At 62.0% G+C, this 13680-nt stretch overlaps 5 protein-coding genes across 5 annotated transcripts in view; 2 read left to right on the forward strand and 3 right to left on the reverse strand.

Annotated features, from left to right (window-relative positions):
• Positions 1-151: 151 nt before the first annotated feature.
• Positions 152-2582, reverse strand: F751_2501 (N-acetyltransferase eso1; the record flags this gene model as incomplete). Its single annotated transcript, XM_011400253.1, has 6 exons — positions 152-276; positions 404-672; positions 777-997; positions 1985-2106; positions 2277-2383; positions 2503-2582. The coding sequence occupies 6 exons, from the start codon at positions 2580-2582 to the stop codon at positions 152-154; spliced, it is 924 nt and encodes a 307-aa protein (XP_011398555.1).
• Positions 2583-3080: 498 nt separating this feature from the next.
• F751_2502 (hypothetical protein) lies at positions 3081-3920 on the reverse strand (the record flags this gene model as incomplete). Its single annotated transcript, XM_011400254.1, has 2 exons — positions 3081-3223; positions 3524-3920. The coding sequence occupies 2 exons, from the start codon at positions 3918-3920 to the stop codon at positions 3081-3083; spliced, it is 540 nt and encodes a 179-aa protein (XP_011398556.1).
• A 629-nt stretch (positions 3921-4549) lies between these two features.
• Positions 4550-5399, forward strand: F751_2503 (hypothetical protein; the record flags this gene model as incomplete). Its single annotated transcript, XM_011400255.1, has 4 exons — positions 4550-4629; positions 4751-4850; positions 4956-5066; positions 5223-5399. 4 exons carry the CDS (start codon positions 4550-4552, stop codon positions 5397-5399), a joined length of 468 nt encoding a protein of 155 aa, XP_011398557.1.
• Positions 5400-5716: 317 nt separating this feature from the next.
• On the reverse strand, positions 5717-7035 carry F751_2504 (hypothetical protein; the record flags this gene model as incomplete). Its single annotated transcript, XM_011400256.1, has 4 exons — positions 5717-6010; positions 6134-6249; positions 6418-6600; positions 6738-7035. The coding sequence occupies 4 exons, from the start codon at positions 7033-7035 to the stop codon at positions 5717-5719; spliced, it is 891 nt and encodes a 296-aa protein (XP_011398558.1).
• A 4855-nt stretch (positions 7036-11890) lies between these two features.
• The window catches only part of F751_2505 (hypothetical protein), a gene marked incomplete at both ends in the record, with an annotated part of 3790 nt that continues 2000 nt past the window's right edge, over positions 11891-13680 (forward strand). The window contains 5 exons of the mRNA XM_011400257.1: positions 11891-11925; positions 12015-12218; positions 12735-12790; positions 13068-13161; positions 13543-13645. Coding sequence (XP_011398559.1) covers positions 11891-11925; positions 12015-12218; positions 12735-12790; positions 13068-13161; positions 13543-13645 — 492 coding nt within the window. The remainder of the gene's footprint in view (positions 11926-12014; positions 12219-12734; positions 12791-13067; positions 13162-13542; positions 13646-13680) is intronic.

Raw genomic sequence — 13680 nt, forward strand, 5'->3', positions numbered from 1 at the left:
AGGGGGAGGAATCGCATCAGCGCTGGCTGGGAAGCAACTCTGCTTGTGCTCATCGATGTGCTGGCCCATGCCAAGGCAGGGGCACCAGCTGCCGAGGTGGATGCCGCCCTTGCCCATCCCCCCCACCACTAAATCGCACCCAAGCCCCCTGTCACGCCTGCATCAGGGACAGCGCGGCGCGGGGCGGGACGATGGTCTGGCGGTTGGGCTTGTTCATGGCAGATGCCACCTTGGCCAGCAGCTTGTTGCTGGCGATGCCAGCCGAGCTGGTGTAGCCTGTGCAAGGGGTGTCCGGGGGTGATCATTGCTTGCTGATGGCTGAGCGGGATCTGCACCGCAACCTCATGGTGGCAGCGCCAGTGCCAGTCGCCTCTCGGCCTCCGTGTCCACACCCGGAGCTCACCCAGCTGCTCAAACAGGGCGGCGCGGAGCCGGGCCGCCAGCCCTGCCCCCTGCCCCAGTCGCCGCTCGAACTCCGAGCCGGGGTTCAGGGGCCCACCGATGACCACGCTGTCTGCCTCTGGGAGGAGGCCCCCATGTGCCTCGTGCCGACTCAGTGCCCGCTCCACCTCTGCCGTCACGTCGATGTAGACCTCGTCGATCGAGGCCTTCTCGATCACCGCCCCCGGAAGCTGGGCATGGAGCAGGGTCAGGACCTCTGCCGTAGATCGTCTGGGAGGGTGGAATGTGGGACAGGGGGGGTGGGGGGACCCCCTGTTGAATCACAGGCTGCAGTACTGCCATCACACAATCCGCCGCCAGCCCCAGGGTCAGACCTGTAGCGCTCCAGGGAGGCCTTCTGCGTCGAGCGGTTGGGAGCCGGGGCTCCCTTGGCGGGATCGGCTCCCACGCCGGCGTCGGCGCCATGCGGCGCGTCGGCGCCCACTGTTTCCACATGCACCAGCACCAGCTCTGGGACCCTGGCCCGTGCTTCATGCACCCTCATGTGCCGGGTGATGCCCCGGGCCCGCGCCGCGTAGTTGATGGCGATGAGGCCCTCCCTGGCGGGTGGGGAGCGATGAAAGTGTGGGGGAAAGGTGGGAGTGGCATGAGCACAGCCATGGAGTCGGACGTGATGCTGGCTGACCCCCCCTGGCAGGCTAGCATCCCAACCTCAGGAGGCAGTCGAAGCATGCTCACCATTGCTGCACGGCGCAGGGGGTGTCACGGGGGATGCCAAGCCGCTTCTGCTCCACCTGCTTTGTCGGAAATGAAACGGGGGATTCAGTGCAAATCCTCAGAGATGCCACAGCAGGTGCAGCGGGGGCATGCAGAGCGTGCCTGAGCATAGTAGCAGTCAAAATCGATGTGTAGGATCACACGGCTGTGGTTGGCTGGGTGCCCTATCTGAGTCATCAGAGGCTGAGTCGAGGGGCCCAGCTGCACCCCCTCTTCATCGCGGCGATCCCAGGCGATCTGGCCCTTCCTGGCGAACCTTGCAGGGTATGTGCATGAAATCAATGCTCCCCAATAACTTGGTGTGCAGCACAGCGCGCAATGGGATTCATTGCCGGACTCGCGGCAGGTTCATGGTGCTGGGCTTGCTGTCGATACTTTCGAAACACGCCGAGGGTGTAATGCTGCAGATGGCATCTCCTTTCTCTGCCTTCCTTCACACCGACCAATATCCCTTGATGCACAGGTGTGCCAAGTTCTTGAGCCCTTTCAGGCTTTCAGGGAACGTGGGTTGTCGTGTGCATGCGATCTGACACCCTGCCTCTCAATCATTCCCAAGCCTGAGCTCCTCGCCAGGCTGCAAAAATCAACCTTGGTAACCAGAACTGAAACACAGTGTAGAGCAGTAGAAGCATACTGTCGGATCAGTCTGCACGGAAAGCAGGTCCTCCATGCCGGCACAGGAACACCGTTGAAAGTCTGTCCTTCGCATGGCTGTGTGTGATCATGCACCCAGAGGCTGCTTCTGCTTCAGCGCATCCTGCACAGCTGGAGTCCAGGGTCCTTGGATGCTTGGGTTCCTGCTGACCTGGCGAGTCTTCACCTGCAGCGCCGCCTTACGCCCCGTGGAACTCCGCAGTAGGATGGCTTGCCTCATGATCTCGTCCGGGTCTTCGTTTCGTAGACCCACGGTCCGCACTCTACCATTCACTGGTGTGGGACGGAGAAGGGGGGGTGGGGGTCTTGAGGCAGCAAGTTCTAGCTTTGTACCCACAGCAGAGCTAGGTTCACCCCTGCCAGTGGTTGCCGGGGGCTCTCCATGTTCACAGGTCACACAGGCCACCATCAGAACATGATCTCATCCCTCAACTCATGCTCACGATACTGGGCGGTGAGGTTGGGGTGCCGACCCGGGTGCACATGGAGTGTGGCGTCCAGTTGTGGGTTGCCTGCCGTGAACTCGGGCCACAGCTTCTCCACAAATACTCTGCTGGGTGGAGGCTAGTGCGCATTGGTACCACTGACATACCATCATCCTGCAGGATCTCTTCCGATTCTCACAAACATAAGACTAGCCCATCGCCCCCCAGGCCCATCCTTCTGCACCTCGCGCCCCGGCTGCTGCCGGAAAACTCGCAGTAGTTGAGGATGAGTTTCTGCAATTGCCAGACACCCTGACGCGCCATTGCAGGTCTGACGCACAGCCTTTCTGTGTCCCAAGGGAGGCGGTGTGTGCGTGAGGTCCTGCAAGAGCTCCGGGTGCTCCACACGGTGTAAACGAGTTCCGCTCCCAGGTATGTTGTCTGCTAGGGGGGAAATATTCGGTTCTGAATATGCCGAAATCCGATATTGTTACGCTGAAAGTGAATAGTGTCGTCGTGTAGAGGTTGCTGCAGGGTGCACAACGACGAATCTCTGCGGCGCGCGCAAACCCAGGCAGCTGTTTGGGAGGTGCCCTGCGTCCAACCCTGCCCCTCCCCACAATGGTGTCTCATCCCAAACAAATTGTGAACATGGCTGAAGTCTCCTTTCTCATTCAAAGTGCGCATTGGGTTGCAAATTTTTAAAAATAAGCAGTTGGTATTGCTGGGAGGGCCTCTGACAATCCCTCCCCAAACATTTGCCTGGTTGAGTCTCCTAAAAATTGAATGTACTCCTCGTATACAAGGAGTCAGGACCTGGCTTCACATCTCTTCGATCGGCCTCTCTGATGCCGCCCAGCCATTGACCCCGCCCTTCAGGACCTTGATGGAACCAAACTTGCCCGACTCGACGAGCACATGGGCAGCAGTGAGCGAACGACTCTGCGTGCCGACCTTGAACGAGCCTGTGAGGGCATGATGAAGGCCACTACTGAGCGATGGAGATAAACAGAACGCTTGACACATTAAAGTGCGTGCAATTAACGGACTTTGGTCGAGGGCTATAGCGTGCGAGAGGGTTTGGGGTGGATGCTCTATGCGAGAGACAGACGAGCATCCAACATGAAACCTCACATGCAACAGACCTATCAGAAGGGCATGGAACCACCTCTTTGGGCAACTGCCAGCCCCGCCCATCATTCAAGCCATGGTGGTATTCCACAGCAACGAGCTGACCCCACTCTGCACATCGCGACCATCTTTACCTGAGTGTTCAATGACGCCTCCGATGTTACACATCAAGATGATGCCCTTGCTGGAGTCGGCGGCGACGCGGCTCACCTCCTCCACAAACAGGGGGTTGATCTCCGTACCCGTGCGTATGCCAAACAGGGCAAAGGCCAGCCTGCGAAGGACCCTGACCGCATCCCACCCGGAGATGGGCCTGAAGAAGGGGACGTTGACGGTCCCCGAAACATGCCCGGCCTCGAACTCTGCAGGCAGCCGCACATCCACCACGCACTGGGTCCCAGCCTGCAGGGCATGCTGAACCTCCTGGGGGCTCAGCAGCTGCACATCGGCGCGCCGCAGGGAGTCCACGATGATGGCCCAGCCGGCGGGGCTGGTGGGCTGGTGACCCTGGATGCTGAGTCCGCTGCGCATACTGGCAGAGGTGGTCAGTGAAGATCTGGGGCCAGGCCTACGTCCCCTAGGTGGCGATGGTCTTGCGTGGGATGGGGGAAAGAAGCTGAGCATGGAGGATGAGATCATGCACGACTCCCGTGCGCGGATGTGCATCATGCGTGCCCCCTGGAGGCAAACGATAGCAATGCTTCGGCATCCCATCGAGGAATAAGATGTATAATGATGCACATGCAGTCTCCTGCTCACCTCAGGCTGAAAGCAGAGGCCATTGCTGTGTGGGCGAGCATGACTCGGCCGCTGCCTGGTCCACAGCTCCCGACATTCACGCTCGGCAGCACACCAGTTTGCGCCAGCATCTTGAGGAAGGAGTGAGATTGTCATGAAAAGCCCCAAAAGCACGCCAGGTGCTTGGTGATGCTGTCATGAAGACATGCTCATGCGCAACCCCGCGAGGGTGGAGATCGCGCGCGCCAGAACCTGGGTTGAATCTCACTCGAGTCACGACTTCACTGGCACGGCACGACCTACAAAAGGGGCTGAGTGCTCTGGTACAGATCAGGTGGACACCATTCTACCACCAGTACTAGCTTCAGCCTGTGCTTCGCGTAGATCATCGAGGCAGATTGTCCCACGCACGCGCCAGGGCCATGACTGGCCGGGTGGTCCTGCTGGCCGTGGACGACTCGGATGCCTGTGAAGGAGCGGTCAAGTTCACGGTGGAGCAAATGTGTGTGGTAACATGGGGTTTGGGCTGTAATCGACCGAGGATCGCTGTGAACAGGGGGATCTCGCATCCCCGTGTTCCTCCCATCACATATGGTCATGCGCCTGTGTCCTCCACTTTCCAGGCACCAGGGAGGGGATGAGTACCACGTAGTGCATGTCATCCCCAGGCTCCAGCTCTCCTCACAGTATGGCGCACCCTCCATCGACTTCCTGCCACAACAGGTCTGTAAGCCGGTTGGCATGGACGGAGTATTCTTCCTCTTTCGACAGGGCTCACGCATCGCTCCGGCCCATGGGCACCGTCCGACCCCCACCCAATCCCCACAGGACTCCACGGCCTACGAGGCGCTCCTGCAGCGTGCCCAGGACTTTTTGGCTGCCAGGGTCGTGACTCATCTGGGCGACGTCGACCCTCCTCCCATGCTCCACCTCATCAAGGTGGCAGGGTGCTCTGTTTCGGTCAGGTCGAGGGTCGGTGCCGCAACCCGCTCGTTGGTGTAGGGCGGGTAGACATTGGCATGAACGGCTGGGATCGGGAGTTGGTGTCCCCCCATCCGCAACCATTGAATCCCTCCCCCTTTTCTCCCCTCCCAGAGCGAGACGGACACCGACTCCATCGGCGCGGTGATCTGCCGCAAGGCGGAGGAGCTGGGCGCGGGGCTGGTGGTGCTGTCCGCCCGCCAGAACAGCCGCCTGCACGACTTCTTCGTGGGCAGCGTCAGCGGCTACTGCCTGGAGCATTGCGCCGCCCCGCTGCTCATCCACTCCTGAACGAGGTCGCAGCGTGCCTGGGAGACCGGCGCACTGCTCTCCACCCTGGAGCGGCCTCCACACATTGGCGTATTCAGCCGGTCACCCCACCGTGCTGGCACCCTGCTGCACTCTCATTCTCCCGGTGCCTCGACTCCAGTGCCGAATTTCAGAGTGCACGGGGCATTGGTAATGAGTTTTATATCGACAGGGGGAGAGTGAGCAGGCGTGGGCCGGGGTCTGTTGAGGTCATGCGCGGGTCAACGCTCGGGCATTCATCACCAACGTGGTGTCAGAGCCCGTCTCAGCTACAGCGCGTGCCCGCCGCCGCCACCCTGCTACTCCTCCTGGGCCAGGCGGCGGCTGAGGGCGTGCAGCTCCCGCTCCACGCCCGCCCAGTCGTGCACGCGCGTGATGCGCGGGTGGGAGGGCCCTGCCGGCGTGCTGGCCCAGGGGTAGCCGCCCTCCCAGTCGAAGAGCAGGACGTGCAGGCCCTCCTCGGCGCACTCCTCCGCGTAGCGTGGGTTGTCGTCCACCAGCACCTGCGCGCCCGCGCCGCGGCACATCTCCACCTTGCTGAGTGAGGCGCCCTCCAGCGCGTAGTGGTTGCCAAAGTGCACGCTGCTGAAGACCTGGAGCGGCAGGGGTTGGGATGAGGGTGGGGTGGTGTGGGAGGTCGTTGGTGTCGAGGGCCCCGCACCTCACGGCTTGACCGGGGTCTCCTCCCTCCTGTCCACAAACCACACCCGCCAAACCTGGGGGAAGTGGGTTTCTACCCAGTCCAGGGTGGGTTCCTGGATGACGTGCTGGCGGGAAGTGACCACCACCAGCTCTGCAAAGGGCTGCAGCCGCTTCAGGCTCTCCAGCGCACCTGCAAGTGGTGAAACTTTGGAGAGAGTGAGATGTCAGCTCTCCTGCCCTCCTGCACATCCCTGTGTTCCCTGAGACAACCATGCCCAGCAAACCTCTCGTCCGACTATTCGCCGCCCCACCGGGCCCTACCGTCACCAATCGCCTCCCGCGCCCCTCCTTCCTGCACCTGGAATGGGCTGGATGCCAGCCGAGAAATGGTGCGACTTGAAGAAGTTGTGCACCATGACGTTGCTTGCCTCCTGGCTGCACTTCCACACCTTGGCAAAGTCGTAGAGGAAGTAGTCAGACACCTGGTACTCACGGCCATGCTCCTCCAAGCAGAACTGGTTGAGACTGTGCAGGAAGCGACCTAGCACTGCGGGAGGGGTTGGATGGGTATGCCTCAGCATCTGTGCCGGGCCACACGAGGACGGGAGCCCACAAAAAGCATCTGAGTAAGGCTTCCTCACACACGTACCCCAACAGGTCCCGCTTCACACCGCGCACCTTCATCCACATCCACAGCCACCTTCAGGCGCCGCCTGGGACGAGCGTGGGGCAGGATGTTGCCGCCCAGCCCAGGCTCCCCAGTTCCGGTGGTGGAGACATCCAGGGAGGACAGCTGTCGCTCGCACAGGTCGGCACGTTGCTGCAACCTGGGCCGGACACCCTCGGTGTGAGATTCAGCCTTGGCATGCAGCGCAAGGGGCCGCACGTGAGGTGGGCGATGGACGCCGAAGGCGCGGTGGTTGAGCGACACGCGGGTTGTGCCCGTGAGGTGTCCCCCTCGATCCAAGCCCGCCATCTTGCCAATCGTGCACAGGGGAGAGAGCTGGTATTATGACCGACAGCCCTCCCCCTCGGTACGCGTTGGAACTCTAAGGAGGTGCAGCTGTCGTCGAGTCAGACGCGGGGGTACCACAAGCACCCCCGTGCACGGTACTGAGTGGTACAACAGTAAAGCACTCTCCACATCCAAAGGGAAGTGATCTATGAGGGAGAGGGGGGGGCGGCACTGCTGCCATAATCCTCTCTGATTCCATCCACCGGAGTTTTAACCCAAACTGCACAGCAGTTCCTAGGGAACCGCCGGCGATGGGACCGGCGGCATCAGTGCTTCCATGGCCGTTAGCCATCTACGGATCACTGATATGCACAATCCACCCCACAGGTGGAGTTACGAAGTGGCGGGACATTCCCTGCAACAGATGAGAAAGGGAAGGTGTTAAGTCTGCTGCCGAGGCACCGGCGCGTCTGTGCGATGGGAAGCTTATAATGGAGTCCTGCATACCCAATAACCCCGCCCGCATGACACACCACCCATCCCCTGGCCAGAATCACACCACAGACCACCAGCTGTCTCCTCGCCAAACAACACCCTGCAGTATGCTGGGCAACTCATTACGGCACTGCCACTGAATGGCAGGGTGTCGCCCTCTGGTCTCCACTGTCGAAGATAGCTCCCACATGTGACAAAGCACGCTAGTCTCCGCTGCGGGATAGGAAGGACATTGTTTGGGTCAGAGGCACGATCGTAAGATCACGCGGCAGGTATGAGTTTCGCCCATCAACCTCCCCCCACTCATCTTTGACTTACTTTCTTGGTAGATTCAAAGTTGCTCCGTCGATGTTGCTCCTCCGATGTTGCTCCTCGATGAGTTTGTACTGGGAGTAGGCAGGAGTGCGTTGGGAAGGGTTTGGCAACAGACTAGCAACCTCACGAGCAGGGGATGGACAGTGCTGACCCGTCATGAGCCAACGTACATCGCAGACCATAGCTCGCTGCCACACCAACACGGGCGACTCACCCGTTCATTATGTTCCGGTGCGGCCAATTTTGGAGAGGGTACGGAAGCAGGATGACACCATCGTCGATCATCGACTGCAAGGCGATGAGATCAGCAGGGGTCGACCCATCACGAGCGACCAGATCAGCAGGGGGGGCGATTCGGAGTCCTGCAAAGTAGGACGAGGACTCGAGGGCTGAAGATCTCGATGGACACCCCACTGGGCAACGGATGACATGAGTACCAGCTACTATGCTATGCAGGGACACTCCAGCACTGCCCATCCTTAATTCAGATGTGCAAGGGCCAATACCACTCACACCACTGCATCCACCTGCCTTGTGGATGCAAGAGGTGTTGCGCTGGAAGGGCGTTCCTCCGCATTGCCACCCATGGCGCGCTTCACGCGCCGTCTGGTTTGTCGTGGCTGAGCTGCTTGTCCAATCTCGCTGCATGGGTAAGAGGCAAATGGAAAGGGTGGGCTACACCTCCCAGACAATGTCCGTTTGGCTGTTTCTCATTCATTTGCCTACGTGTAGAGGTGCAGTCAAAGGGATCCTATGTCTGAAATCTGCCTTCTGTCTTAAGGGTTAACCCCCCCACTTATACACACACACGCGCACCCCGCACCCTTTCCCACTGTACTGATTCTCACATAACGGGAACTTGTCCACCCACTGCCCACGAAAGTGGTCAGCCAGCCCCGGCGGCACGGAGGCGTCTGTCAGCACCGCCTCCACGCGGGCCTTTGCTGTCTCCAAAGCTACATCCTTGGCAGCCTGGCTCGAGTCCTTCCGTAATCCAAAGGACATGGCTTGCAGCTCCTTGAAGGCCAAAACAAAATGTTGTCCGTGGCCCTTCCCGAGGCGGCTGGCATTGGATGCCACAGCCTTGGACTGGTGCAGGCTGCAAATGTGGACGGGCATCCAGTACGGAAAAGCCGACCTGTGCATGGGGAGGGATTGTGTGGTGTCCTCAGGGGTCATTGGTCACATCAAATATGCTGCTGTCCGCACAATCAAAGCGTGCTCCCACCTGATGGCGCTGTACTCTGCCGCACTTGCATCGATGAATACACAGGAAGGCATCCAGTCTTGGCCCATCCTGTCAATGATCACTCTGAGCCACTTCTGGATGCCCTCCACTCGCTCATGCCGCAGCAGCGCCGCAGACCCATTGTGCACCCGATTTCCCAAGCCCATTGCGATCAGGAGGAAGGCTTTAAGCTGTACGGAGGGAGGGGGGGGGCGTCTGTGAGGACAGCCTCCCCTCTGACACAGAGGCATCCAGAGCCCAGGCCATACACTGCATGGCTACCCATCCCACCACTTCCTCACATTCACACCATTAGTGCCATGCATGCTGTCGATCCACACAGGGCGGCCATGCGCACAGTCGCGCAGGACACGCTGGTGATTATCGTTGAGCTCGACGAGTTCAATCAGCCCCTCATTGTCACGCTCAACGACGGCAAAGTCTGAACGCCGAGCCTGGACCGCCTTCATCAGGCTTGTGGCTGTATCTGGGCCAGCATCCATGGAGTGGACTTCTTGGACCGGCGAATGTTCCTGCGATGGGGAGCGCATACAAGTGGGACCACGGTAGGGCACCAAGGTGCAGGTGATTGGCACCGAGCGACCCTGCCTTGCAGCTCACGCGATCTCGTTGTTGGTGATCGAGCAATCCCTTTGGTGGAGATTTGGGTGGTTTTGCTGGAAGGCCAAGTGGTCGGTCACACTTGTGTAGACGGCCAAACTTATCCCTGCCTTGCGCAGCTTCTCGCACCGAGGCAACGATGCTGGGGTTGCGAAAGGCCGGGTTGATGGTCGGCAGAGACTCCACGAGGTCAACAGCCCACTGGGACAGGCGCAGCCAGTGGAAAGCGGCGTCACTGTGGGCCAAATGCCCAATGTCAGGGTAGAAGACAATGCTCTTCTTGGAGTCTTGCCTCAGCTGCTTGACTGTGAATGTATGCTGGCAGCCGGTCCTGTCAGAGCGGCGGCGCGACAGGCTCGTCCGCCCCTCGCGCTGACTGGCGCTGTCCTTCTCCACCCACTCAGGTGTGCCCGGACCACGGGCGCACCTGTACTTCTCGACTGACAACCAGTCTTGTGGGTGTGTTGAAGAGCTGGTACTGAGTGCAGCGGAAAGAGGACGGGCTGCATGCTCATCACACGGGCCTTCCGTTGGAGGTGCCATACACTGCATGGCTACCCATCCCACCACTTCCTCACATTCACACCATTAGTGCCATGCATGCTGTCGATCCACACAGGGCGGCCATGCGCACAGTCGCGCAGGACACGCTGGTGATTATCGTTGAGCTCGACGAGTTCAATCAGCCCCTCATTGTCACGCTCAACGACGGCAAAGTCTGAACGCCGAGCCTGGACCGCCTTCATCAGGCTTGTGGCTGTATCTGGGCCAGCATCCATGGAGTGGACTTCTTGGACCGGCGAATGTTCCTGCGATGGGGAGCGCATACAAGTGGGACCACGGTAGGGCACCAAGGTGCAGGTGATTGGCACCGAGCGACCCTGCCTTGCAGCTCACGCGATCTCGTTGTTGGTGATCGAGCAATCCCTTTGGTGGAGATTTGGGTGGTTTTGCTGGAAGGCCAAGTGGTCGGTCACACTTGTGTAGACGGCCAAACTTATCCCTGCCTTGCGCAGCTTCTCGCACCGAGGCAACGATGCTGGGGTTGCGAAAGGCCGGGTTGATGGGCGGCAGAGACTCCACGAGGTCAACAGCCCACTGGGACAGGCGCAGCCAGTGGAAAGCGGCGTCACTGTGGGCCAAATGCCCAATGTCAGGGTAGAAGACAATGCTCTTCTTGGAGTCTTGCCTCAGCTGCTTGACTGTGAATGTATGCTGGCAGCCGGTCCTGTCAGAGCGGCGGCGCGACAGGCTCGTCCGCCCCTCGCGCTGACTGGCGCTGTCCTTCTCCACCCACTCAGGTGTGCCCGGACCACGGGCGCACCTGTACTTCTCGACTGACAACCAGTCTTGTGGGTGTGTTGAAGAGCTGGTACTGAGTGCAGCGGAAAGAGGACGGGCTGCATGCTCATCACACGGGCCTTCCGTTGGAGGTGCTTCGAATTCGAACCTGGGTTGCGGGGTGGGCCTGCCGATGGAAGGACTTTCGGAACATGCGGCCCTCGCCGTGCAGGATGTCAAACACGCACTCCGTAGGAATGGTTGCCTGCGTCAAAGGCTTATTGTAGTAGGTACAGTGGACTGTGGCCTTGGCGGCCACTATGTCGGCAATGGTGAAGGGGCCCTCCGAAGGGTTCGAGTAGCGGGGGCACGCCGCGCATTGTTTGCAAATGATTTAATATTTTTAGATGTGACTCAACAATCTGGGGTGCCTTTGCGATCTGTCATGTGGTGTTTTCTGATTTAAGTCGCGCGCGATCTGGGACCCCTGGAGCGTGAACTGCTTCCCTGCGCATATCCTTGCCCGAGACTTTTTAGACCCGGGGGGTTCATTGGAGCGTTAGTCCCCACTGGCCCGCATTTCCACTCCCTTCACGAGTTGCCATTGTTTGAGAAGCATATTGATGTCCTTTCACGCTCGCGAGTGGGCACGAAGGAGCCGAGTGCCGGGTCACCCGTCGTGCGTGGGTGTTTGAACCCCTTGCGTGACAAGAAGGGCAACCTCTCGCACCGATTTGCCTCAGCACCGCATGTAATTTGATGTTGTGGAGTGAGTGCAGCTATCTGCCCAGCAAACCGCGGAGGAGGTGGCCTTGAGGCCGCCAACCTGTTTTGACCACCCTGCGAGCCATCCCAGGTGAGGCGCTGGCGCAGCGGGACCCGGGCGGACGTGCTTGCACGCGCTCCGTGCATGAACCGACAATCTGAGCCTGTCTCATGAGCGCAGCCATTTCGCTGAAGCGGGCCGGGAGGTCGGTGCAGGCCGCGGTCTCGATCAGTCCCCCGTGTCTGTTACCCCACCCCTCGGCTCACCCGCCCCATCCCTCCCCCGGACCCCCAGGCCTGCCATCATGGTGATGGTGCGAACGAGGGGCGCGCGGGAAGCCCCGCCACCCCCGCTGGCTGGGCTCGGGGGCCGCTCCCTGTCTGACGAGGAGCTGGCCTGGCGCCTGCACCAGGAGCTGAACGCGGGCATGGGTTCCCCCGCGCTGCACACCCGCACACGGAACCCGGGCACCTCCACGGAGGGCACCAGCGGAGAGGGGTCAGGGCCAGGCGCCCACAGGTCGCCCGCCTCGCCGCGCGGGGTCGCCCCGGTGTCGCCCCGCGCCGTGCGCACCCGGGCCGACCCCAGCCTCGGCCCCGTACGCGCGGCCCCGGCCGCGAGGGATGTAGCTCCGGAGGCGGCGCGTGCACCGCGCACGCGCGCCGGCGGCGCCGTCAAGCCGGAGCCGGAGCCGAGCGCGGCGCGGGACGCACCCGCGCCTGCCCCGGCCGCTGCGCGTGGCGCCGCGGTTTCCTCTGCGCAGGCCCGCTCCCGGCCGGCCACCCGGCACGGTGGGGCGCAGCCCACAATGCGCATCCGCGACGGCTTCAGCAGCGAAGAGGAGGAGGAGGAAGAGGTGAAGGTGGAGAGCGATGCGGAGGAGGAGGATGGTGGGGAGCGTGCGGGCCCCGCCGCCGGGCCGAGTCGGAAGCGGGGCGCCGCCTCCGCCCCCGCGCCCGCCAGGGCGGCCAAGCCGCTGCGCATCCCCAAGCTGCCCATGGTACTGCAGGGCAGGGGGTCCTGGTACCGCGCGCGGGTGGTCAAGGACGCCGGGGACCGCGTTCTCCTGGGTGAGGGCCCGGGGGGGGAGTTTCTGGGGGGATGGAGCAACTCGAGCTCGGATAGAAAGTGGTCGTGGATTGTGATGGGAGGAGGGAGCGCGGTGCGGCCTCTGTAGTAGCTTCTGTTGGGCGACTTTGGCCAGTTTCTGAACGCCCCTTGTGAAAACCTATTGGCTCAATCCTCATCTTACATGTTCTACATTCCACCCCACCCACTTGCTCGCCAACCTATCTGGAGCGCACCCATTGATGCCTCACCTCCCCTTCCCCCCTCCCAACATCCCAGAGTTCACCGGCTTCGAGGACCAGTTCCCCGCCCTGTGGCTGGCGCGCGGCACGGACCGCATCTGGCGCGGCTCCTACCGCGGCAAGGACTGGAAGTATCTGGGCGGGGGCGCCTGGGAGCCCAAGAAGGCCGCCGGCGCAGGGGCGCGGCACGCCAGGAAGGCGGCGGCCGGGCCCGGCGCCCACGCGGACGCAGCCGCGTCGGGCGAGGGCCCGGGCGCCGGCGATGACTCGCCCAGCGTGCACAGTGCGCGCAGCGACGGCGACAGCCACCCCAGCGACGGCCGCGCCGCGCCGCGCGCCGGCGACGCGGGCGGGCAGCGGCGGCGCTCCGCCGCCGCTGCCACCGCAGAGGGTCTGTCCGAGGCCGCTCGCAGCGTGGTCGGCGGCCGGGCCGCCGGCGACGCTGGGCCGGGGCCCCACTCGCAGCACGAGGAGGTGGGGTCCCCCAGCCGGCGCCGGGACCCGGCGACAAGGCCGGCGGCGGTCGCCACGGCGGAAATCGGCGCGGCGGGCGATGCCGACGAGGCCCCCGCCTCCCCCGCGGCCAAGCGCGTGCGCCGCATCCTGGACCCCATCGTGCGCGAGGCGCTGGCGGCCGCCGGCGCGGGCGA

Source organism: Auxenochlorella protothecoides (assembly GCF_000733215.1).
Source record: "Auxenochlorella protothecoides strain 0710 unplaced genomic scaffold scaffold24, whole genome shotgun sequence".
Lineage (NCBI taxonomy): Eukaryota > Viridiplantae > Chlorophyta > Trebouxiophyceae > Chlorellales > Chlorellaceae > Auxenochlorella > Auxenochlorella protothecoides.